General features: G+C 37.8%; 1 protein-coding gene across 7 annotated transcripts in view; it reads left to right on the plus strand.

The window, feature by feature from the left end:
• The window catches only part of DLG2 (discs large MAGUK scaffold protein 2), a 1,037,179-nt gene that overhangs the window by 811,004 nt on the left and 198,410 nt on the right, over positions 1-27,765 (plus strand). For all 7 annotated transcript variants that reach the window (XM_050914840.1, XM_050914880.1, XM_050914903.1 and 4 more), the window contains one exon: positions 14,446-14,548. In XM_050914840.1, coding sequence (XP_050770797.1) covers positions 14,446-14,548 — 103 coding nt within the window. The remainder of the gene's footprint in view (positions 1-14,445; positions 14,549-27,765) is intronic.

Below are 27,765 nucleotides of genomic sequence, written 5' to 3' on the forward strand. Positions count from 1 at the left end.
AGCACTTTCCTAATTCATGCCTGTGCTGTGAATATGGCAGAGTGTTGACTGGTTGAGAGATGTGTATGCTCACCTTTGGGGAGGTACCTATGAAAATACCATAAATAGACTGCAAATCCATGAGTGAGACCCAATAAAGCTAGGAATACGCATTACCTTTGGATGACACGCTGGATGTATACATAGTCCCAGAGTCAGCCTACAAGGCTTGGACAAATCCCATAACCTCTCTGCCTTTCTTTCTGCCTGATTGCTGTTATGTGATAGGGAGGGGTCCAAGCCTACAGCGCTCAAGGGGCTCTATGAAAGATTATACCGCAGCCTTGGCCCCATGGACGAGTGAAATTTGAGTTTATTTTTCCCAAAAGCCACCAGATGGCATCACACGATCAGTAATGCCAGAGATCTGCCTTTGGAAACTGGCTAAAACCTTAGGAAAAGCAGTGATAGCTGTATTTTTCTGTTTTCAGTTAATTGACTGGAAATGTTTAAAACTTATCTCAGAAAGCAGGTTGATATTCCCAATGCTTCTGTGCAGAGAGACAAAGTGAATCCTATCTGAACCTTGAATGCAAATTGAAGAATAATGGAAAATGTTGTGTTTCAGATTGTAAAACATTGCAAATAGCAAAAAAATGAATTATAGTGTTACCTTCATGATAAGCTGGTTTTTCCCCCTAAAAGGTAGGATTTTTTTAATGCTGGTTTCTTCTTGCTATAATTCATTATGCTGTTGTGAATTACCACCAAACTAAACATTTTCCTTCTTACTTCTGAATGTATTTAAAATGTAGTAATGCATACATCACCAGTGTACTTTCATCACTATAACAGAATATATCTCTCCCTGTAGTATTGTCCTCTTATTAAGTATAATGTAATTATTATCAAGTAGCATTTTGAGAACTAATTGACATCAAGACTTGATTTGCTAGGTGCTGTGTACACACAGATTAACTTTCGTCTCAGATCTGTATAACCCAAACGAAACAGCTCCGAATATCAATGGAAGTATTATTTCAGTTTCAGAGCAGTGGAAATGAGGTGCCATTATGTTAATTGATTTGTTTAAAATCATGTGAGAAGTCTGGGCCAAGTCTAGACTTAGAGGCTGCTTGAACTCTGACCTAACCCCAGGTTCTCCATCTGATAGAAAAATGCAGGCTCTAGTACAAATAAAATGTAATGTTCCTTGATGCCATTCTTGCAGTTTAAAATTCCACTTCCAACGTTAAGGGATATATTGCCTATTGAAATAACAATGGGAACCCAGTGTTGTTTAGTGAAAATCAGCTGCGTGAGAACAAATGATTTCCAAGAGCCATACGCATAAAATGGCCGCACATTGTGCATACATCCTTGCTGACAGAAAGCAGTACAAATCTTATAATTTTAGGAAAGAGGTACATAATGAATACATTGTAATTTTTAGGGGAAATTCCTGGGGAAGCAGGAAAAGGAATATGGGCCTATTCAAACAAAAATTGCCTCATCTTTTCTTTGCCTTAGAATCTCAAACCAAAATTATGATAAAACTTACCTACTTATTTTAGGTGTCTCAACCTGCATGCTTCAAAGCACTGTCAGTGCCAAGGTGGGCAACTTTATCTATAGGTACAGTACCTGAAGCACAGAGAGTTAGTTTACATATGCAAGTTCAGCAGCAAAATTCAGATTTGCAGTTTACACACAAATAATTAGTGCATATTGCTCCTTGAATTCCTATGATGACATTGTTTTTCAAAGTTTTATAATTTTCCATAAGACTGCATCAAGTTAAAAATGTATATAAAAGAGAGAGTTGAGGTGAATTAATAGCCGTAAGGAGGTAACAGGAAGTATTAGCATTTGAATCTTAACCTTTGAAATTACTGAATTTTGTGTCTTTGGACAAGCCTAAACCTCAAATTAAGATACTTAAATTTAGACATCTACTTGCTTGCTGCCTGTCTGGTTGCCATTAAAGTCAATGGAGTCTAGAGAACAATTCAGCTGGCCAACTGAGTTGCGTAGAGCGAGCTGAATCGCTCTGTAGGCTTTATTGCCTTTATTGATTGGGTATCCATTGACTTTAAGCTTAAACACTTACCACATGCATGCATGTCTATATTTAGATGTCTTAAACTGAATCACACATTTCATATGTGTTTGCCCGTATAATATATATTTGCTTTTTCAGATAACATCATGCTTGCTTCATCACAAAGAAAAGTAAAATAAACTTGTGGACCATAAAAGCAGTATCAGTTTTATTTCATTCTCCTGTAGAAATGCTTTAGTACCTTGTAGTTCACAATGGCAGGATGAAGGATGGCTGGTAGCCTGAAAGTAGAATCAAGAGAAAGAGGAGGCTGCTTGCTCTGGAGCAAGATTGCTGCTCCCAAGCAACGCATCCCGCAGGTTGTCTTAAGGAAATAAAACAAGTTACCTGAAGGGTAATTTCTCAACAGCAACAAGAAAAAGAGTAGAAAAAGAACAGGCTGCACTGTGAAGATGCAGGTAGTACTCTCGTAGTGCTTCCATTTTCCCTCCCATCTAACCTGAATCAGATGAATGAAGTTAACCAAATTCTGTATGATTTTCCCCTTGATCTAGCATAGTACCAGGATGTATTCATATACGGGGAAAGACAATACCTTTTTTCGCCTGCTACTTTCTGAGAATCAAATAACTATGCATTGGGAAAGGGCTACCAGAGATATTCTGTGGGGTCTTCTGTCACTGGTTCATGACCTTATATATGGTTAGTTTGCAACACTGGTATTTCAGCATCTCACTTCAGTACTGTCTCCCTTGCAGAGGGAAGGTGATCTCTTGCATTGATCAGATTTTGTCTTGTGTCTGTGCATCGTCCTGCTGTCATTTTTTGTGAGATGTTTGCTTTCTCTTATGAACAGTTTAAACACTTCTTTCTACTTAGTTCCTCCCACACAACTCCTACCCACCTTCTCACTCACATCTGTAGCAAAAATACAATACGCATTTGAAAAAATATAATGTTCTGCAATTTCTACTACAAAATGTGTGTGTATAGAGCAGGATAGAGTATAAGGACTCTGTGCTTATTTATAGCAAATATTTATGCTTTATATTTGCTACAGTTAGAATTGACCTTCAGATTGACTTCCCTTACTTTGGTGCAGAGAAGCTTTCATCTTTCTAATTTAAAATGGCTTTTTGCTCATGGTAAAAGCAGTAAAACTACTTAGGGCAAAGAGTGCATTTTGTTACCTAGTTACAAAACTAAGAAAAATGGCAAATACCACTTGGTTTCGCTTCTCAGATTTTTTTTTTCCAAATTGCAACTGAGTTGGAAAATGTTTGAATCATCTCTATAGGGCCTGGCATCTTTTCTCCATGGAACATCAGTTTGTGACTCTTGTGTAATAGCATTAGGATTATAACAGATGCTCCCTTTACCTTACAAGACTTATTTGCAGAGGCACTGACCATACCCTTAGGATGCTTACTTCCCTGTGGTGGTGTGGATGATATATCACTCTGTCCTCTGGCGTAGGAGAGTTTATCAAATTCTGTGGCATTTAGCTGCACTTGTCCATAAAGTCTCCCTTTATGTTTCTAACATTAATCCTAATTAGCCAATAGGAAAAATACAACTATGTAAACTTGCTTTGTAGTAATGTATAGAGCATTGTATGTTATACATTGGGAATGTTAGTCTATAGTCAGTGCAGTGACTTAAATAGGCAGATCAATTCATGTGATTGGACTGTTTTAAAGAAGTAGAACTTGCTTGAAAATCAAGGGAGAATGTGTTGAAACGTATCCAAATGATAACTACTGCATGGTAGGTGATATATGTCATAGTAAAAAGAAAATCTCTGGAGAGAAAGGGAGCTGAGAGCACAGGTGCTGGCATGTGTTAATAGGATCACACCAGCTAGAAGGGCAGGTAGATTAAGCTCCTTAGGAGCAAATAGTGGATTAATCTAAATTCAGGCTTTGTTAATATTGGGAAGTGCAGGGCATATAACCCTTTAGGCTCCCTCTATAGCTAACAGAAAGATGTAGCCACTTCTGGAGTACAATTTACGTTGCCGTAAAGTAGACATTTTACACAGGTCAGATGAGCATTGTGTGGTAAAAGTCTGTATTTCTTTTCACTGATTATAGGGAATTTGGCATGACTTGCTTTTTTTGATTTAGATCCCATCCAAACTGACCAAACATTCATGAATCTTTTTAGTGGGGAATATGGAAAAAGCAAGTATAATTCCAGATTTTATTCTGACCAGTAAGGAAGAATGGCCTGAAAATGGGAGAATGAAACACAACTTGCCCTTGAGTGACCATATAGTGTAATGGCAAAGTTTATGATTTTGTGCTGGAAAGGAATGAGGAATTTCAGAAGAATAAGTAACAGGAACTTCAAAACCAGTCTGCTGTGCATTCACAGCTGATGTGGAAAATCCCACGGGGAGCAAGTTTTAAACTAACAGTTAATTCAGAAGTGGTAGCTGTTATTTTAAGAAAAAATATTAAGAGCACAGTGAAAAAAGGAATGATAGTGAGTGTAGTAAGAAATTAACCTCGGTACTTGAGAGCCTTTTGATGATATGAATCTTAAGTAATCAAACTTGAAAAAGTGGAAGCTGAGTCAAGTTACTGTGGTTATAACAACCTAAGTCCTAAAAATGTACAAATATTAGGTAAAATTTTGGGACAAAGTCAGAAGGGCAAGATCTAAAATGGACTGTAGCTAGCAAGGATTAGAAAAAGTAGCAAGAAAATATTTGATGAGAATAGAAAGCCAAGCAATAAATTTGTTTCCTAAACAGTTGGAAGAAAGACCACTTAAAAGTGAGACTGAGAGAGTTCGAACGTTTAGTGCATTTTTTGCTTTTGTCTTCTTTAAAAAAGGTTCCATGATCGTCCAGTTAGGGCAGTTACGAAGAAACAAAGAGATAAGTCTTTGAACTGGACTAAGGCAAAACCAAGTTGGAACTTTGACAAATGAGATACTTAGGAACCAGCTGAAATTCGTTCTCGAATACTTAAGGAACTGTTCGATGCAGACCATTCAGAATTTTATTCAAGAACTCAATGAATATTTGGGAATATAGAGAAGCTTGCCCAACTGTCAGTGAAAACTTCTGGGAGAAATAATCAATCTATTTGCAGATACTTGGAATACAACAGAAGGAGGAGTAATAGCCCCTACGAATTTTTCAATAATAAATTGTCAAGTGTAATTTCCTTCCTGAAAGAACAGCCACAGGGCTGGAGAAGAAGCAATAGATGTCATTTTACCACAAACTTGTTGCCCCTGTAAGCTGCCTATCAACATCTTCATACAGTGGCAAATCACAAGGCCCCAAAAAACTAGAGAAAAACAGAAAAGCAAAGACGCTGTCATGGCAGGATCTAATGGGAAGATCTGGGGCAAACAGTGGGTTAATGCAGGCTCAGACGTTGCCAATAACATTGGGACGTCCTGGGATTTGAGGATCAGTTATAAATGGCAGTAGGTCTCTAAAAGTCCTCAACCTGTTTATGTTTATATGAGATCATCTGGGTGCACAGTGCTCCACCTTTCTATATAAGCTCAGTTTCACCTTTCACAATACATGCAGACATAAGTCCAGTACTTGCTGTCATCATGATGAATCAAAAATATTTCCCATGACAAAACTGAGTCACCCATACAACTTCCCTGTACAAGAGGAGATTTTTAGAGGTACAGAAGGCAACTGACACCCAATGAACAGAAGCTGGGTGCAAACACAAATTTATGCTTTTGAAAATCCTCTCTTTTATATATTTAAAGAAATGGCTTATTAAAAAAAAAGTCTCGTTTTTTTTCCATCAAGCCTTGGAGTTTAGAACGTATGTCAGGAAAGCCTGAGCATCCTCCTTGACCATAAAAATTCACTTTAATGAAGTATGAACTGTGCCACTGTAAACACTACCACCTGGAAATACTTACTGTTGGAGAAGAGAGCTGCTAGCAAACTGTTTTTCAGTGTTGTTGATAAATATACATGGTCTGATGGTTGGAAGTTGAACTTAGACATATTCAGCCACAAAACGTGATGTACTTGTTTTGTAGTCAGGGTAACTGGGTTATATTGCCATAGAAGCTCGTAGACTTCTCACTCTGGGACTTCAAAATAAAATAGATGACTTTCTAAAATACAAACTTAATGGAGCTTCTAGGGAAAAATTTACCACCTGCATATGCTGGAATACTACATACGTTGGTGACTATAGAGCTCCCTGTTGTCTTTTATTAATCTAGGAATCTGTCTTCCAGCTGGATTTCTCTCTCTCTCCCCCCCCCGCCCCCATCTCTCTGCAATCTATAACATACATTGCAATTGCCTTGATGCAGTAACTGTTTCCTAAATTAACTCTGACATTTCCAAGCACGTGATCAGAACTTAATAAATTATACTAACAATTCCCATGAATAAAGTATGTCTCTTTTTGCCAAGCGGTGTTAGCTATCAGACCTGTCAGTTACGTGCCATGCAAAGCTAGTAAATTGGCCTAGATTAGAGGCTGTGTATTTTTGCTGTGATGAAATCATCAGTTGCCTCTAAAACATTCATTTTACAATTGTCTCAATGAGTAGAAATGATCTGATGCCAGATTGCTTGCTCTTCAGCTCCAAATATTTTAAGGAGGAGTTCACATTCAGTTCAAACATTCTGACTTAGCAAATTTTGTTTTAAGTCTGTCAAACAGAATTATGTCGCATCTGGTACACTGAAGATTTGGAGTGAGCTTTACACCCCTCAGTGTAGCCTTACTGTCAGCCTCACAACGAAGGAAAACTAAAAACACGAATTTGAAAGCCCGACTGCTACTGCTGGACAAAATGGCTACATCCCTGAGTTTTACTTATTCAGAGATTTGCCCCAGGCTGGACTTTTGCCTTGTACTTAAACAGACTAGACTCCAGGCACCATTCTGCTCTACTGCCCAGTAAGTTTTGGGTTCCTGAGTGATTAAAAAATTTATCATATGACACGATTCATGTGGTCTGGTGAGTCATAAAGCTTGTTGGTTCCTACTGTAAAAAGCAGTGCGTGCAAGACACCTCTTCAATAGCATAATATTAATTTTCTTCCTGCTTCAAAGATGTAATGCTTTGATACCTCTTTCAGCTGGGTTAGCTGCCTCCTTGAACTTCCTGGCAGAAAAAGGCATACTAAATGATATAGCTCGTACCCCCACAGTGGTTCTTGTTTTCCAGAGAGAGAAAGTTTGCCTCTAGAATGCCCAGCTCATCAGAGCATAAAGACCAGCTTACTAGAGGCGAAAGTCATAACTCTAAGGTAGCAAGACAAGGAAAATTGAAAAGGTCAGTGAAATTGCTGGCCCGTAGAAAGAGAGAAGGAGGATGCTGGGCATAGAGAACAGCAGACGTGACATGATATTATGTTTTCAGTGGAGTTCAGGATGAGACAACCACTGTGCTTATATGTGCTGAACTAAACAGTTTTAACTGATCAGAAGAAAGTGTAGGCACAGAAAAGATTAGGAGAAGTGAGAAAAGTGAGAGAAAAGTGATAAAGTGAGCCTGAAAATTTAACAGAAGCTAAGCTGGAGAGTGAAGACTCTTTTCCGCCTGTGCATTTCTCCTTTCTTTCTATTTCTAAACTTTTTATTCACTAGCAAGGCAAAATTGCTCCTGTATCGGCATTTTTTCCCCCGGGGTGCCGTTTCCCGCAGCCGTGCCCCCGGCGGGATTCCCAGAGCTGTCTGCGGCGCTGAGCGCGCTCTGCTCCCTGCCAGCTCCTCCTGCAGTGCTCTGCAGAGCTTCGGCCTCAAGCTGGATGTGTGGGTTTCGCTTTGCAAAAAGATGGCCTGCCTAAGCTGAAGAAGATCGCTGCTCAAGGGCTGTACTTTGGCGACATGCATGAGTTTCTTAGAATTATTGTACTTTTTGCTGGACTGTATCAGTTGTCAGAGTTGTGGGGGCCGTTGTGTAGAATGATTATGCCGCCTGCTTGTGAGGAAAGTCTTCCCCAGATATGTTCAGGGCAGATCATCCCTAATGGGTGTTTTTCCAATGTTCCCTGTCTTGCTGGAAGTCCGTGCTTCCATCACCTACGGGTTGATGCTATACATTCCATTTCTAGTGACTAAGCAAGACTGCTGGAGAACATGGCTCAGCTTTCCTCTCATCTCTTGTTAATGTGCTTGAGAATACTTAAGTTGACGTGCAAAGTTAAGGCAGATAAATAGGGTTCTTTGTATTTTCTCTTAATGCAAACAATGGCAATTCTGGCTGTAAAGAGTTGTCTTTATTCAGATTTCTGTTTGCTTTTTCGGACACCAAAAGCTGTTATAAGTTCAACAAATAAAAGAATTCAGCCACAGCTTGAAAAATCTGCTGTATTGTTTGTTCCATGGTAAAAAGGTGTCTTTTCTTCATCATTTAATTTACTGTATAAAAACACTGTACTATGTCAGTGACAATTCAAAGGAGAAATGAAAAGAAATCCTTTATGTTTCCTCCCCAGAGAAGGGATGTGTTTTTCCTTTCCTTTCCAATTCAACAAGACATTCCAGGTGTTCATTTAATCACTGTACAAACCCAAAATAAGGTGGCTGATTTATTTAATAAATGGCTAAACAAAACAGATTATTCTGCTAGCCTCTGTTTGAATGACCTACATATGAGTCATGCTCAGGCACTCTAACAGAAGACAACCAGACTGTAGTAAGTCTTTAAGTGGCACTGTTCAGAATTGAACCAATTTGTGCTAATATGGGCTATTCAAATATTTTAAAGGGAATATAACTCTTCCAATTTTAGAAGAGTTCGATCTATCCAAAATATAAATCTTATCTTTCATTTAGATTATGATTCAGTATTTAATGAAGTAGATCATGCTTTACTTTGAGTCAATGAATGCAAAGGCAATTACTGTAATTACTGTGAACTATAGTTGCATCTTTTTCTCCATCTCAGTTTAGTTTTGTCTGCAGTTTTAAGCTATAATCTTCCATTGCGGCACTTCTCTTTGTTTGTAAGCTTTCTAACTGCTTTTTGCCACAGCATGCAGAAGAGACAGACATCTGTATAAGCTGGAGGCTCTTCTTGTTTCCATTATGTCAAATTCATTTTGGAGTTAGGCATCAGAAATTGTGCAGTCAAGTTCATTCTGGACCAGGACATCAGGATTGTGCAGTCAAGCTCAGAACAGCAGTGCTGCTCTGCTTATTGTGTAATGCTTCTTAAAGGAAGCCAGCCCATTTAATAGGGGGAAAAAAAAACCCAAAAGACCCACCTTTGATATGTATTAAACTTTCCTGCACACACTTGCAACTTTTTCTGGTTTTTTTGCTTCTTTTATTGATTATTTTTAACATAACTACGTTAAATTAATTGAAAGCAGTAACTGAAATCAGATTTAACAATTTGCAATGAAATCATGGCAGGGAACAATATCACTGCACACAATTGTTATAATTAAGACATTGTTTTGGAGGAAGAGGCAAGACAGAGTATTATTTGTTTTACCCGTTCAGAAACTCTTGTTCATTTTAGCCTGAGGGTAAGAATTTGATTAAAATGTGTAAATTAATGGTCTTTCATCAAGATTTAATGTTGCTACATGAATATGCTGTTTTTCAACTAGAAGGTTTGGGACTTGATTATGTTTGCTTTTAAATATTGGGAAATAATACCCAGAAATCATGTTAGCATCTACTCTTCTTGTTCTTTAGAAAGTCAGACTAGGTTATAAGTCCTTTCTAATTTTAACACCTATTATTCTGCAGTGAGATTCTGTCAGGTATTGGTGAGCAAAATCGCATGCAAACAGACTTCTACCTACCTATTTGGCAATGATTGTTTGATTTTTTTTCTGCAGCTGTGCATCTTCAAGAAGGAGATCAGTATTTTGGCAACCTAGTATAGTCAGGTCATTTACCTGTTCAACATTACTTAATCTGTTTTGTCTAGCTTGTTTATCATCTTGAAAAAAATTGCAGAAGATAGAATTGATGTGTTATTTTCTCTCTGACATTTCTTTTCCTTGCTCTTTTGATTTCAGCCACTCAGACCTGTAAGTCCTCCTCAAGTGTCCATCCCCGCCTATATCCTAGCAGAAAAGTCAACTCTAATTTCAGAGAAATTCACTCACTGTAATGTGTTGTGTTTGCACCTTAGGCAATCATTTCTTCCAGAATGAGCATGCAAAGGGCAGAAAGTAGTCAATTGCCATTTCAGTGGCTTCTTGTTCTGTGGAAAAGTGAAAAATGTTTGTGTAACTTAACTTTGGTGGAATTCCTGTCTTATATTTCTATTCTTCATGCATTATTAGGATCTTAGGTATTAGATCACATACAGATAGAATCATTGTTTTTCAGAGGAGAAGGACAATAAGCACATGGTTTCTTTATTCTTTCGTACATCCTCTCCTTTTATCTGTAGAGAGATTATTACAATTTATTAATGACTTTTAAAGCTTCATGTCCTGTTAACGTAACTCTTAGAGACCACCATAATGTTTTCCTATATTGCTTAGGAGAGGCTTCTGTTCTGAAGTCGACAGTCTTCAAACTTAAGCCTAAACAAAATTACTAAATTTTTTTCCTGGACCTTCTAATACTGACCGGGTGACATCATCCATATCCATCTCCCCAACTTAGGAGCTCAGGAATTCAGGAATGTTCCTCTAAGCTTTTCTTCAGTTCATCCTATTGCTTCTTTCTCAGGACTCTCTCAAGGACTCCGGTTATGAAAGGCAAAAACACATAGATAAAAGCCAAGCTCTCTATTAAAGGAAGGGTGACTTGGCTTCACAATTGTCTTCTTCAGAGACACTGAACCAAGGCTGAGGTTTCCTTTATGGCATGATATAGGCACTGTGCTGCCTAAACTTAAGGATTCTGCTCGGACCTCCACAACGCTGTGGCTACAGTGCTGAGTTAATGAGTAATTGTAGTGCTGGTACATGGCAATGCAGCATCAAGTGTCGTAACACCATCACTGAGTAAAAGTAGGGCACAACACCTTTTTCTTCCACAGCAGTAGCCTGAGTTGTGCTCCTTTGGGGAAGCTTGTATTCTCCACAGAGGTTGCAAACTAAGTCCTAATTGACATCATATTCCTCTTTAGGTATTTTCAGTGTTCTGCATTAAAATATATTCGATTTTATGGCACTGAAAGCTCTGATTCTTTCCTTTGTTCTTTTAGAATGCACTTAATTATTACCTTCTAAGATACTGTATTCCTAGACTGAATTTCAGCGAGTTTTTTCCCGGGGTCTGTGTTAGTCTTGCCATCCACCAAACTTCAGGTTTACGTACACAACTTTGATGAAAGCATTTGAATCTTTGGCTCATTTTTTTGGAAAGCTTCCACCATCCATTTTCACAGACATTGCTTTCAAACAGGGAGATGGGACAACTGAGAACTCTTGTGTTAAACAAATTATGAAGTTTATTATCTTACATTTGTCCTATGCTCAGAATTTCTTTTCAGGAGCATCGGAGCATTACTTGTGAATAAAGGTATTTGCTTCCCTTTACACAATATAGATAGAACTTGTAAAAACAACATGAGTTTTGCGCACTTCAGATGACAGAAATGTTGTAGAAGTTATCAGAGTGTATCTATCAGCATATAATGCTTTGAAATATATGAGCCGAAGACACTAATACATGGCAATACCAGAACACTGAATTATTGTCACAGCTTACCTTCAGATTGTCTGTGTGATTGTAACAACACGGGGATCCATACATACCTATTCTCATAAATCATTATGTTCTGGCATAGACATTTGCTTTGTATGTTTCTTTAGGTACGGTAGTCTTCCAGCCTACACTTCTACTACCAGACGTCTATCTTGTAGAAGCTACTTTAGTGCTCCTTAAAATATTTTGCCCCTGTATATACTCTACCAGTCATCCTCCCTCCTCTCTGCTGAGATTCCTCTCCTTGCAGAGAAGTCACACAACATGATGGTGGTTTGGGACTATGCTGCCTCTTCTGCCCTTCATATGCTGCCCCAAAGGCTCTGAGATACAGGCATGGATCAAGCAGGCATTACCAGCATGGTAATAGTTTTCATACTCTCCACTGCAGAACGCACATATGGACGAATTTTAACTCAAAAAAATCAGTTATTTTTCTGTGAGGTAACATAATTAATTTCCTCTTTCACATCATTATTGTGATTATATAATAGGTCTTGTGTGCATGGGGATATGAGTAAGGTAAGATTTTAATAGGTTATATTCTTCTGGTATGCTAGTTCCACATTTATTTGTTTGCTTCCTCAATCTAAAGGTAAGCCAGTGTGTAATTATTTTTGTATAACAAGGAAAGATTGCAACAAGTCATGCTTCTCCAAAATTCTAGATCTTCTGTAGTTTTGAATGATATTAAAATAATATAGACAGTTGAAATTCAGACTAATTTTTTTTTAGAAATGGGGAGAGCTGAGTTTCGTGAGTAAGATGGGGAGAAATATTAAATGATCATCAAATTGAGTAGCTTAAAAAGTTTTTGAGGGAAGAAAGGATGAGTAGTTTAGGAAAAAAAGTGGTTTTTCCTTCCTTGTCATAAAGAAAAAATAACTAATTGAAGAAAGAAGTTTTTCTAGACAAGGTGAACTGGGAAAACTTTGATTCTTATGGAATCTTATTTTCAGAAACCTGAAACCTCAGCTAGACAATTACATTTCTGTGTACAGTCAACAGTTCTACAGCATCTTCTGGATCAGAGACTGTGGGATCTCCTGGGTTTTATATTATTGCTATCACAAATTAGTTTTTCTAAGAGTAATAGTCTAAATGCTGTTCACATACTAGTAAAGACTAGATTTTGTCATGCAAATAAGCAAGAAATTTTTTATGATGAGGTTGGTGAAACACTGGCACAGGTTGCCCAGAGAGGTGGTAGATGCCCCATCCCTGGGAACATTCAACGTCAGGTTGGACGAGGCTTTGAGCAACTTGATCTGGTTGAAGATGTCCTTGCTCATTGCAGGAGGGTAGGAACTAGATGACCTTTAAAGGTCCCTTCCAACCCAAACCATTCTGTAATTCTATGATAAATAATAATTAAACATGTTCCCAAAACATCACATTCTCTAAAATTTGGTGAAAGACAGCAAGTTAAGATGGGTCAGTTTCTAAATGTAATTGATCAAAATAAATGTATTCATAACAGATTCAATAGCTGTTATTTGTAAAGTTCTGTGGAATCAAATTTATTTTTGTAAGCCTTAAAAAGTTCTTCAAATTTAAATAAATTCCATATTTTCAATATGTGCTTAGCCATCTTGTGATAGTACTTGATAAAAATAAACAAAAACAGTTGCTGTTGCTGAGAATTTGGGGTTTGTGTTTTGGCCTGTTTGCCTGTGAAATCTATGGCATTGTTCTCTTTCCTCCCTCTGCCCTTTATTTCCTTTCTTTTTCTTTTCTTGAGCGATCAGAAATGGATTTGTGTCCTGCTGAGGTTGTTTACATGTCAAAAGTTTCCTGTTCTTCACTGAAACTTTATGAAGTGGAAACCTGTAGAAGTGAAAAGACAGATAAATATATAAACAAATAAATAAAAGAAATCTGACACACTTCAGTATAGCCAGACAGTAACACTCCCACTGGAAAGCAACATTCAAGTTACTGGAGCAGTTAATAATTCTATATATGAATTCCATCTCTTCCTTGGGATGCTGCTGACAAAACATTTAACATCACAAATGCAAATGAAAAGAGCTCTGAAACTGCCCCTGAGTTTTAGGGGTGGATTCCCTACTTTGTTCTATTCTTTTCTGCTTCCACTGCTTATGCAGCAAAAAATTATTAGGTAAGAGGAACCCCACAGAAAGATCTGTTAATGTCGAACAGCCAGAGGTGGTGAAGCTGTATCTGATAGCAACTCCATTGCTGTCATGTGCAAGATACGGGGGTATTTCTAGGCAATAGGAGGAGGGGTTGCATGAAAAGAAAATGGTAGATGGGCTTTCTGCTCTGGAAGTTCTCCAGCCAGCAGTTTTTGTTAGAGATGCTCTATATATCTCCAGGTTTCCCTGATGCTACAGACGGGGCTTGCAGAGTCTGGCTGAAGGAGCAGTTTCCTTGCTTGCGGTATTCTACAGCGACCTTCAAGCACCACAGAAAACTTATCTTTTGAACCTTATATATTAAGTGATATTGATTGATGAAGAGATTACCAAAAATGTAACCTCAGTAGAGCAGAAAACCCCAAAAAGTAGCGGTCAGAGAAGATGCATGGATAAGCATAGGCAAACTATGGTGTGCAGTATTAGTGCAAATCCTCATGGCCAGTCATAGGTAACATCCTCTCGGCCTTTTTGATTTTGTACTTTCACTTTCGCATCTGGGCAACCTGACCTTTACATCCATCAGATATTTTAAAAAAACCCACCTCTGTCTTTCTGTCTATTGTTAAACTACTCAGATCTGTTGTTGTTTGCATTCCTTCTGTAGGTGAATGGTATTGATCTTCGAGGTGCTACCCACGAGCAGGCTGCAGCTGCGCTAAAAGGAGCAGGGCAGACGGTAACAATCATAGCACAATACCAGCCGGAGGGTAAGCAAAATAATAAACTTAAAGACATATGGTAAAAGATAAGTGCTTTAAAGCCACCTATTTAACAGGATGAGGCTGCTGTAGATAGTGCTTTTCCCAGCTATCATCAGAAGTCATCTGGAATGAAAACTCAAGTGGCAATTCAATCCCAAGGAAATGGCTGTATTTTTATCACAGACTTTGCTTTTAGAAGTATTTTATGCAACTATAACAACTATCTTTAAATGTGCATATAATAAGACAGTAATCAACACTTAGTTAATCATTTTATTTTCATTATTGCTCATTTTACGTTCTTTTCTATTCTCCTTCTGGAGACAGATAGTGCGAAAGATAAGAATGAACAGAAACGCCAGGAAGATCTGAAGTTGTTTCAGACAGTCAGATCAGAATTAAACAGAGATAAATACTTCCTGCCAAATGCACAGAGCTTCCCATTATTACTTTTGGGTGATGGTGTCCTTGTACCTCCAGGGCAATTACACCCAGATAACAAGTACTTACTAGAGAAAATGACAGCTTTCTAAATAAAAGCATCAGCAGGAAATTCAGCAAAATATAAGACATTTAAGGTGGGATGTATCTCATCCAGCTTCTGGTGTCTAATATTTAGCTTTCTAGAGTTTAAGCTAGTTTCAGTGGGAAGAAGTAGGCATTGATTGATTTTATGAGTCCAGAGTTAAGTGGCAGAATTCCTTCTCATTGTCCGCGAGCTATGACCCAAATGACTGTCTGAGGCTCTCAAGGAATTCATGAAAGGAATATTACTTTCTGATAGGAACTAAAGATGGTTTTCCTCTGCAGTAGTTGTCACTTTGAAACTCTTTCCAGGTGAATTCAGCAACTACAGGCATCTGTGAAGACTCGCTGGCACCGTTCCATCAGTTTTCAGTAGACAGTTCTAGCTCAATTCACAAGTCCTGCTACGACCTGTCAACACAAGTTGTTGATTCTGCCTGATTGTGCCCAGCCTAGGACACGTGTAGATCTCAAGTGAAACGGAACAGCTCTAATAACAGGTTCAGCTAGTCAGTTTTTTCAGAGACACTGGGGAGATGAATTAGTATTGCCACAATTTATCCAGCACGACACCTTCTTTTGTTTCTCTGGATCCTGATGGTAGCACTCAAAGAGAAAAACAGCTGGTATTTTAGTCAAACTTACAACTGTGCTTCAGATCTGGTATCATGCATGCATTTATTGGTTTGTCTGCACTTGAGTCACCAAACAGAATAAATTAGGCCATACTAAGAAATAGGCAGATAAGAGCAAATGAAATTGCAAGTGTCTGTCTTTAGTTAAATAAATGGAACATATTAACATAAAAATGCATAAGTAATAATCAGAGTTATTTCAAAGAAAAAGTATTGAAAAGCAATTCCATTACAGATAGCTATCCGCACTGGATTCTGAATAAAACCATGTTCCCATTAGTTCCGGCAGTCTTGTTTGCTGTCTGGTGATTTTATACTGCAATTATCACCATGGTGTCTGAGTACTTGTAGCAATCACTGGCATTTCAGAGTTGTTCTATGCCATTGTTAATACACAAAAAATACATCGCTTGACAGATTTTTCCTATTATATTTTAACTTTTAGTTGACATACTTTTCCCCTACATTTCACCAGCTCTGTACTATGTCAAATTCAGTTTTGGTGAACATGCAATTCAAATGATGCTGATGAAATCCATCAAGTATTATATTGCATATTTATTCCATTTTTTCTATAACGCTGCTCTATTCACCAAAAACCCTGTTGAGGGCAGACTAGTCCTGACTGCGTGACTTCTTGTCAGTGAAGCACAGCCAGTTTTCTGTTTCACCCAGCTAGTTCAAAGCACACTGAAGAGAGTGGAGCTGGTGAAGAACAGGGCCCGAAAGTTAGCCTTTTTATAGGAAATGATTGAATTTTTTAAGGTGGTGAGAGTATTCAGTAGTTGTTCAGCATGTGTTGTCTTACTGCTGAAGTATTTCATGTTAATCTGAGATGCTGGTTAATGCAAACTGCATAAATACAGATATGAGATGACATATTTCTTTCTTTAAAAATCTCTAACAGCAAAGAAAGATGAAACTGTTTTAAAACAGTTGTTTAAATAACCTTCACAGAGAATTACTTAAGGATTTACAGGTCACACAGAAAGACAAACACACTCTATATCAGCATAAATATTTATTTTATTCTAAAGATCCTGCACAACTCTTTTTGTCCTTTCTCTGTAATTTGTACCTGATCTCTTATTTACCATATCTTATCTTGATGTATACGTTGGAACATTGTCATAAAATACAGTCTTAAAACTGTATAGCTGTGCTTCCCTCAGGGGCTCCTTACTTTAAAATGCTTCCAAAACTAGTAAAGTACATAAGCAAAGTAGGCTTGTGGCTTGATTTTTCCATTTTCATTCTGGAAGCTCTGAGTTGTTGTTACTACAACGTCAGGTTTCTTTGGGAGATCCAAGAATAGCCACTGCAAATGTTAACCAGTGCCTTTTTTTTTTTTTTATATTTTCCAGCTTATTAAGCCTTTAGATGTTGTTGCAAACAAAAACATTCAATGAAACCTGTAGCTATTGATATTTCAGGTATTAAGTACCATGATGATATAAGTACCAGTCAATACTATAAGCCAGCTGATGATTAGCAATTAAAATGGTTAGTAGAAAAAGCTTATGTTCCAATAATTTAGTTTTTATGCAGTAAAGAAAAGCTTACAGCACACTTATCTTGGCAGTGTCTCCAAAACCAAATAATATACTTCGCTGTGGGAAGAAAATGAGGTGAATACTATAGAAACAGCTTTCAAAGTTTAAGTTTCCCTTTCCTTCTTTCAAACAGTCAAAAGTTCATCTAAGCCTCATATGAACTCCCCTCACATTTATGTGTATAGACTTGGCAGCAAATCTCATGAGAATGGCAACTCCTGCAAAAAAATCTAGTGCTTGCCATCAGCTTGAATAGCTTTTCCTCTTGATAGTATGCACTTTGTTTTCTCATCCTGTCTGGAATAAACAAATGCAGAGACTAGCTCAGATAAAATAGAATAGCATCACAAAATTTTTTGAATGCTGTCAGACTTGTGGTTGGTGATGATGCTTATCTGAACCACGCTGCCTGTCCTTCAGATGAAAGTGGTCTTGGAAATAGGAGGAAATTCTGTAAAAGAGCACAGATACAGTGAACAAAGGGAGAATGGAAGATAGAAGCAGTGATTTCATGAGAAGGAGCTGAATGGAAATACAAGGGATAGTATGAAGAATGGAGAGCAACTCCTCAGCTCTTCTGCTCTTCAGTCTCTGTTTTCCTCATGTACACTTACCATCTCTATTTCCCTCATCTCTCTGAGAAATAGAAGACAAAAAAGAGGTATGAAAGTCCAAACAAATGCAAATTCTGTGAACAAAAATATGGAAAGATTATTAAGCAAGAGGAAAACAAATCATGGAGATTAAAAAATCAGAGCTCAACAGTGATAGTATATGTTTATAGCTTTAGGAACAGCAACCATAACTCTGGGCTTTTTGAGTCATTCCTTACTTTTATTTTAAAAACTGGAAATAACCTGTGTACTGTATCTTATGTACAGATGTATTGTGTAAATGGAGGTCAAGTAATGTTAAGAATCGTGATCTCTAACAATCATTGTGGATGTAGTTCATATGGAGGTTTATGCATGTATTCAAAGTACACTAGCCACCCTGCAGGCTTCAGAAAGATGTCTGTTTGTATTCATGTGCAGCTCACACCTTCTGCACATGGCTGAAACGAAATTAAAGAGAATTTAAGGATCAAAAGCTACTTAGAACAAAATTAGAAGAGGAACCGATTACTTATATTTAGCTTTGCTCTCCAATTTTTAATATTCTTGGAAGCATTTTAACTCTCTTCCCAGCTTAGCAACTCTCAGATCTCTTTTAAAACATTGCACAAATATGGAGCTAGTGAGTAGGCCCTTCTCTTCTGCAAAATAAAAACCTGAGCCTGGAAAATAATCTTAGGGTGGAACAGTGTGTCCCTCTTAAACAATTAATTAGAAATTAAAATGGGAATATATAACACAGGGAAACACTTTTTACACTTCCAGGTTTTTATGCAGGACATATTTTGATTTTAATGGCAACAGTTGTAAATTACAGCCCAGTATGGAAGGAGTTAAGAAAAAAACCATTTTGTCAGTGAAACTGAAATACATTTTCAAAGGAACGTGAACTTTGGCTGAAATAGTGACGATTTGTCCTGAAAGACATAGCTTGGGAGTGGGGGTAGACAGAATACTGGACTCCTAATGAAGCTGCTAAAAAGCTTTATTGCACGTTTTAGTCTCAAATGCTCCTGGTTCCCTCCCCCTGCGGCAGTGTGAAAGGGTAGAACTTAGCCCTAAGATTTTTGCAAAATATTCAGTGTCAGTGGTCTGCGAGCTGCAGTGCTGCATTGCAGTGTCTCTGCAGCTATTCCCTCACAACAATCCCTGGAAAACTGTTAAACCACTCAGAAGTTTCATGTGCTTTAAATCTTTCAAGTGAGCCAATTAACTTGCTTTCTTAACAGCTTGCATATAGGGAAAACATTCATTGATTGTAGTTTGATTAGACCAGCCGACAATGAAGAGGTCAAAAAGTTGTTACAGCGAGAGAATTTCTGCTTTATCACCTTCTGAATTAGCTGTTAGCTGCTTGCTCGGTGACTCTGTGCTCTGCGCCTGCTGTGCGGTGAGTAGCTGAGTTTTAGTTAGAGACAGAGTATCAGATGGAGAGACACTGTGATAGGCAGCGTCTGTCTTTGCAGATATTAGCTAAGGAAATTATCGGAGAGCTGCACCTACAGTTATAAGCATCTCATGGCAGCTATGGTACTAAATTCACTTTTTCATTCTTTTGTTCCTGAATCTGGGAGGCTCACATAGTGCATTGTAACAGACCTAACTTCCATAAGCAGCATCAGCTTTTACGAAAGCATACTCCTTGTCATACACATTCGTCTGACCTACTAATGCATGAAATCTGCTCTTTTTAACGCATCAGAGTAAAAATACAGGGATCGCTTTTACAGGTCTCTCCCTGAACAGTCACGGATACTTTTTAGCTCTTTCCCCCATTTCATTCCCTGTCCCTGCCTCAAAATACAAACACTTGTCTCCTGTTTTGGTACAACAGTCACATATATTCCTGATTCAGATGTTTAACCTTTCCAGATGCTGCGGGAATAAGGTAGATACAAAATATATGGGAAGAATAAATAATTGTATTTATTCATCTTTGTCTAGGTCACTTCTATACTTTGAAGTGTGAATACTCATGTTAAAGGCCTCTTTTCCCAGCTGTTGAAAATCAATGGAGCTTAATTACTTGGATAAAGTTGCATTACAGCAGTTGGCTTTCATCTGGAAGCCACTGTATCCAATTGCCAAAGAATGCAAGACGTTCAGGTTATGTTTCATGCATGTGTGTTAAAGAATATAACCTAATCTTGGAATGGCCAAGCTGGATCTGACCAAAGGCGCATTTGCTGAGGATCCTGTTTTGAACGGTGGCCCGCAGCTTAGGGAGAGAGGAAAGAACAGGACAAGCACATAGTGATACTTGCACTGAATACTGTCCTACTGACCAGAGGGGGTTGAAAAATCCTCTCCTTGTCCTCAGCTGGAAGAATCACCGCTGTAAAGATTAATAAAAGCAAAGAACAGTTTAGAGGTATGTTTCATAGATTGTCCTGCTGAAGTTCAGTGAGTGAATTTCGTTGACAAGTTTGGTGCATTTTTTCAAGTTAGGGAAGTTGAGAAGGAAGGAGTAATATAAATGAGAAAGCTCAACGTTATGATAGTATAGGTTTTTTCCCTTGTATTAGAGCCTTTTTTTTTTACTTAACACCACCAGAGAAGATGCATTGTTCCAAAACCAGAGAAGTTTTTATTTCAGATCCTAATTTATTGATAATAGTTGATAATGCACCAAAGTTCTCCAATGTAGGAGACAAGGACTGCAGTCTTATTCAGATAGCAATATCAAAGGCTGCTTTTTTTTCTTTTCTCTTTTCTTTCACCCCTCTTTTTACAGTGGCATCTCCAACTCTACTGTTTCCTTATTTACTGATAAAGTTTTTTTACTAAGTTACAAAATAGGAAATTGTTTTCTCTAGCTGATTAAATGTCAGGCCTATGCCTCCCTTGCTTGTCCATGAAGTGCCCACTGAAGAGAGGTTAGCCAGATTGCAGATGATGCTGTCAAAACCAGTTCTCCTTCTAACATTCTTAACACGTTTTGCTTCAACGAAAGTGCAGAAGTTCACTAAGCAACAAATTGCTTCTTTGTTGCAGAGATTTCTGTATAAATTAAGATGTTTAACAGTACCAGGTGGCTGCAATACGCAGCTTCATGTAATGTACCAAATCATACCAAATGATATTTGTGTGCTCAAAACTAAAACTCTGGCACTTACTTAAACTAATCCTTGAGCACTCCAGGTCATGTCAGCAGTTAACGTACATGGTTAGATGTTGAGATTGGTACTTGCTGTTTTTCTTTCTTTTGATCTAGTAAATATGACTTTGGTACCCTTAGGACAAATGCAGCAGTTGCCAAGATAGTACCCCACTTGTTTGGCCATGTGAGATCCTTACCTTAGGTATAGCTTTTGTGCCTCTAGTTGCTGCATACTATTTAGAATGTACTGCTTTTATTTTTACATTGTCAGAGCAAAGTCTTCAACTTTATAATTTCATTGCAACCTTCACACTATCTTTACCTGAAGTGAAAAACCTCAAACCATGTTTAAAATGAAAAGAACAGTTTAAAACCCTCCTGATTCACTTTCAAATTATTTTCTCTTATCACCAGCATTTCCTTTCTGTTTGCCTGAGCTGTCCTCACCACGGCTTCCACTCTACAGCAGATTAACTCTAGTCTCTAAGTGACTCTGCCTCTGTACATGGGCATTGTCCCAGCACCGACAGATATTTCTGGGGCTCTTCAAATGCCACAGCTGAAGAAGCACCAGGGATTACAAATGTTCTTTTAAAGTCAAGCCTTTGTAGGATTCTCCTAAGACACAAAAGGCTATATTCTAATTCCTCTGTTAAATTTAAGGATCACATTCTCAGTAGAGTTACACAGTGTAACTCGTCCAACATTGAATATTTTATGAAAAGCAGCATTCTAATTTTTTTTTTTGTTTGTCTAAAATAGGCAGCACTCACTATGCATGAAACAAGTTACGGCTTTGATATATTTTCTTAATGTTTTTGTGCAGATTCATTTGTGTTTAATGTAGTCATCCCAGTCTGCTAGACTGTATTTGCTGTTTCCTTACAGACTCCTGAGCTTTCTCAATTCCCATTTTCATAAATGTTTCAGTTTAAGTACTTATTTTGTAATTCAGTCATATTTAGCTCTTGTTTCTATCAACAGACTTTAAATTTCCTTAAATAGTATATTCTTCCATAAAGTTGTCCATGTCAACTGTAGGAAATTGTGCAGGGAAAACATGATTTCCTTTTAAAACCTGTCTTTTCTTGTTTTCATTTTAAATGGGATGACATGAAGTTATGTGGGTTTTTATTCTGTAATTCTTTCTTCGAGCTTCAGTTGTAGTGCAGGTCCTGTTTAGTTTTTTGTTGTTCGTATACAGCCTTCTCTCCTTAGTTATATTTATATATACACAGAAAAAAGTCTATCTGTTAAATCCTCATGCTGGAGATTATTGATTGCTTTTCTTTGTCAATTTATTACTTAAAGTTTAATAATTTCCTCTTTTTACTGTTCTGTTAAGGTAATCATTAATAAGCCTCATTGGGAATAGAAATAAAGAGTTGAATTTCTTTTTGCAACAGCTGTTGTGTTTGCAGCTGCTAATTTAACTGTTAAGTATGGGCTATAAATTCTTCCCACTTTTCTTCCCTGTTTTAGAGTTCACTAAGCTGAAACCCATTTCCCCTGTGGTTTTGCCCTTACATGACAGCTTTTTCAGAAAACAAGACCTTCTAACAATGGAAAAGCTATGGATGGATTTGTGTACTGGCCTTTTGGTAGTTTCTTGGCAGTAATAGGAATAACAGTTTTGTAACTGCAGTGATACTACAGGAATAGCTTCTCTTTTTAAGTAATACCCTGGTTTGATATCTCTGGCAGTAGAGGAACATTCACAACCATGAGTTTGAGTCTCACCGTAGTGGAAGGAACAGGGAGCTGTAGTTGGGAGTATGCTGCTGAGTTAGCAGAGGGGAGCCCAGGGATAATTCGCTTTAGAACCAGATTGAGGGAAAATCTGGAAATTATTTCTGAACCTGCTTCAGTGTTTCTTTCTTCTCTCACTCTCTTTCTTTTTTCAATTTCTAATTGTGCTTTTCACCTGGAAAAAAAATGCAGTCCATGCTAAAGACATTTTGTGTTTACTTTCTTTTTTACTTTTTAAGCAATAAATTTTACCAACACTTTTGCTATTTTAATTCTTTCACAGTGATGTCATTTCATATGACTCCAGAAGCTCATATTTATTTCCATCTATTTACTTTAAAAGGTGTTCTCTTTTCTTTCTTACTGATTTTTGCGCTTTGCAAAGATATAGTTTGTTTCTTTTTTGTGTTGCTTTTTAGTTACCTTCAGTGTCAGATTTTTTTCCTTCTTTACTTACAGTTAGTATAAGTCTGTCCTATTTCATTGCCACTGCTTTTCCTAGTCTTCATGATAACTTAAACAACTTCAAGTTTAGAGGCTATTATGGTAACTTGAAACTGGTCCTGGGTGATTGGGCTATTAAAGATACTGAAGACTCTTCACAAAAATATTTTTTATCTAAACAGTTTAACATGTTTTATTTTAATAGAGTTCAGAAGCTCACTAGAAACCTGGTTTTCTCTGCCTTCAGGTGAATTACTTCATGTAAAGACATGACTGAAAATGCAGAATAGTCCACAAACTGGATGAAATTTCACAATGTAGTCAATATTACTGTCATGGTTTAACCCCAGACAGCAACTAAGCACCACGCAGCCATTCCTCGCTCCCCCCTGCTCCCAGTGGGAGGAGGAGGAGAATCAAAAAAAAAAAGTAAAACTCGTGGGTTGAGATAAGAATGGTTTAATAACTAAAGTAAAATAAAATATGATAATAACAATAATAAAAAATATAATAATAATAGTAATGAAAAGGAATATAACAAAAAAAAAAAGAGGGAAATAAAACCCAAGAAAATACCAGTGATGCACAATGCAATTGCTCACCACCCGCTGACCGATGCCCCAGCAGCGATCCGCCCCTCCCGGCCAACTCCCCCCTGTTTATATACTGGGCATGACGTTCCATGGTATGGAATATCCCTCTGGCTAGTTCGGGTCAGCTGCCCCGGCTCTGCTCCCTCCCAGCTTCTTGCACACCTGCTTGCTGGCAGAGCATGGGAAACTGAAAAGGCCTTGGCTTAAGATAAGCGCTACTTAGCAACAACCAAAACATCAGTGTGTTATCAACATCATTCTCACACTAAATCCAAACCACAGCACTGTACCAGCTACTAAGAAGAAAATTAACTCTATCCCAGCCAAAACCAATTACTGACGTTCATGTGCTTAAACTAATACTAAAATACAGGTTCTGTACAATCCCTGTGTGTTCAGCTTATGTCCCCAGAGAATATGAATACTAAAAATTTAAGCTTTCTCTGCAGTAATTTATGTAAAAATGATGAGGAAGCAAAATGTTTTGGTTTGAAATTATATTCTCCTGGGGTTTCCTAGGGAACTACTCTTGAATCTGTTCAAAAGAAAAAAAAAAAAAAAAGTATGGCTTTCAAATCTGTCCTGTAAGTTCAAGGTGCATTTGCTTCAGTGTTTAGTTAGAAAGGACAAACTGAAGAGAGAATTTCTGGTGTCATTTCCTCTGCTTGCAAAACATCAGCAAGCGCAAAAGAGCAACTATAGGAGAGAATCGAGATCCATGATATGAAGGGACGGTTTCCCAAAGGACGTGGGGATTATAGCCTGCTTCTGGAGATCTCTCATGCTGAGGAAAGCCAGCAAGTCTGACATAAAGTGAGAGCTGTTACGGCAGCATTGCTAAATATCACGGGAGACGACGACATATTGGGGATTTTCATGGCCCAGTGCCGCGGCTGCTGTCAGCACAAAATTCACAGTGAGGTCAACGCAAGTGTTAGGGACAGCCTTTCATAATTCGTATTTTTAAAGTTTATAGTTCTTGACACATACAGGGATTTTCTTTTAATTATATTACAGAGCTAGGCAAATACAAACTAAAAAGTAGTTTTTTTAAAAATTAAATGGAGCCTTTGGCTAAGCTGATTGCCCAAGGTCTCTCAGTGGAGAGATGTAAACCGCTCTGAGCTCGTTCAGCCGTTTTGGATGAGATGAGTCTCTTCTCACTAGCTATAGAGGGAGCTTCGATGACTGACTTAGGCTGGATGGACAAAGCTAAGACGAGATGAATTAACCTCTTCTGGTGTCCCTGGGAAGTAGCTACTAGTAAAGTGCTATGCAGAGAGATGAAGTTGCTTTCCCCAGCTCACCAGGTGAACTGCTAATGAAGCCAGAAATAAATTCTTTGAGCCCTATGCCCTTGGTTTAGTCACTAGACAACACTTTCTCTCAGGACTAATTCTTGAGGCAAGTTAGTACAATCATTATTTTGATGGAGGGAGAAAAAAATGGGAAAAATCACAGAGAACTTGAAGTTGTGATTCCAGTAGAAAAATAACAAAATTAAGAGTTTCAAGGTAAGATACGAGATTTAAAGATATTTATTTAATTGTAACTTGAATTTTAGGTAAATTGATTGGTTGATTTGAATTTATTACCTATGGGTGAGAATGATGGCAGAGTGTGAGAAATAAAAAATAAAGCACGTACTATTTAAATAGAGAGGGACAAAGAGGTAAAGGGAAGATCTACTCTCAGGTGTTCCTGAGCACTTCACTTGCACGCGCAGCTTTTTAAAGGATTTCACTTACAACAGTGAATAGTTACCCTGCTCTGTGGGCCTTCCGAACTCTGATCTCTGTTTGCTGAGAGTGGCAACGTAAAGAATATTTAGTGAAAGTGTAAATACTGATTTGGGGTGCACTTAATGGATAGGTGATCCCATCATTATTATGAAGAACAGAAATGCTACTGAGTAGACTTTTATGCACGCTCATACGCACACACACATACACACGCGCAGCCATTGGAAACTGGAATTTGGGATCCACAGGGCCAGATTTTAAGAGCTGCATGGGATGCCTGCAATAGATTTCTTCACAGCTGTCATATGCCACACATTCTTAGATTGTAAGTGCATGTGAAGGGTAAGTAAGAAGTTATACAGTATCAGATCGCACACTAAGCTGTGCCTGAGATAAAACTATATTTCAGCAAGTCAATTCAATGTTTCTGAAAATCTTTACTACTGAGCTACTTCTACAATAAATTCCCCTTTTTCCATGATCTTGATCTACGTCATTCTTTCTTCCATTACTTTCTTGTTCATGGCTGTTAAACTGACAGTTGACAAGAGAAATAAGAATCAGATTTAGACTTCATTGTCAATCTCAATACTTAACTACAGACTCATTGAAAATACTTAATTAACTGCAGAATCGTTGAAAGAATGTCATATGTCATGTCAGCTTCAAAAAAACCCCTCTGCTTAATATTAATTTTGAGTAAGAAAACCTTTTACGTGATAGATGAACGCACTGAAGATACATAGTATCTTTGATTTTAGCCCCTCTCACCTGTATGGGTTACCGTATAATGGCTACATTAGAGACTTAAGTGAAAGCTGAAGTAAATGGAATATTTTTTTTTTAAATTAAATATTAACCATAGTTCAGTGTGAAGAAGCCTTTAAAGATATAACATCATTTATCTATGAAGTAAAAATTTCTATGTATTTTAAGATGAGAATCCATCTTCTTTTAGAAGCTCTAGTATCTATTGAACATAAGTAATCTTTTCTCCTGGTTTCAGAGTTGAAGATGGTTTCAAAGATATTATAGATAATATTTTCTAAGCCAGGTGCTCAAAGCTAAACTCTGAAATGGAAATATCCTCATCTGCTGCACTGCTGAACTATGTGAACGATCACTTCTCTTAAAATTCAGTTTAATCATATTTTGTAGCTTAAACATGGACTTAGAAGTCTGGCGTTAGTCACCTGTTCTGGAAAGTTTGTTACTAGACATGTTGAAGTACTTTCTAGTGGCTTTCTAATTCCCTTTGCAGTTTGCAAGGGAAACATGTGAGACTCACCCAAGTAATAATTACTATTTTTAGCACTTAACATATTACATATTTGCTTTTAAATGGTTTTCACAGAATAGCTCAGAATTATGCAGAAAATTCAGATTTTACAAACTTTGAACAACGTTTGTAAATGTTGAGTTTAACTGTTGCGTCAGTGCTGTTTGGCGTCTAAACATGCAAAGAAGTGTGTAGCAAACATGTTAAGAGGCAGTCAGTTTACTTTAGCTTCAGTTTAATGCATATGTCTCCTAGACAAGAATTTTTCTTTTTCTCGGAGAGACACAGAGTAGGGTTTTTTGTTGATGTTTTTTGTTTGAGGTTTTTTCCCCCCACTAAATCTGGATCCTTATGTTTGTCTACATTGGGCCTCCAAAACTGATGTCAAACTCATCAGCTGCTTTTGCAAATCTTGCTACTCAGCATTTCAGGATATCTTTATGTGGTGATAAACTGCACTATATAGATCAGGGCAGGTCTTGCCTTGTGGATTGTGGGGTCCGTCCCCACCAGAACTTTATAAACCTTGCTTAAATCTTTCTGTGTCGTTCTGTGTTAATAGTGACATGTAACAATTTCCATGTATATGTATATAGCACTTAAGCACATCACAGAGTCCTCATGCATTTGCAGTGCCATGCCTGAGTCTTCCTTCCCTCTTGTGCCAAGAGTGGACAGCACATGTGGGGGCACGCAGAGGGGATGACTGAGACTGATTGCCAAGAACTGATTTTCTTAGTTTGCTTTTGCACCAGTCTGGGCACCAACAAAACCAAAAATTATATGAAAATGGGTCTGCGAAGTAGCCCTCAGTGGGGATTTTGCTGGCTATCCCCTGACTTGCAGAGACAGACATGTGGCAATGGGGACTGCGTGTGAAAGGGGGACAGAGGAGGGAGCTGCAAGAACCTGATACTGTGACTTTTCTGTGATTTCATTTGTGAAGTGAGTGCTGAAAGTTTGTTGTACAGCTGGGCGCTTCAGTGGTG

The sequence above is a fragment of the Gymnogyps californianus genome, chromosome 1 (genome assembly GCF_018139145.2).
Source record: "Gymnogyps californianus isolate 813 chromosome 1, ASM1813914v2, whole genome shotgun sequence".
NCBI classification, from domain to species: domain Eukaryota; kingdom Metazoa; phylum Chordata; class Aves; order Accipitriformes; family Cathartidae; genus Gymnogyps; species Gymnogyps californianus.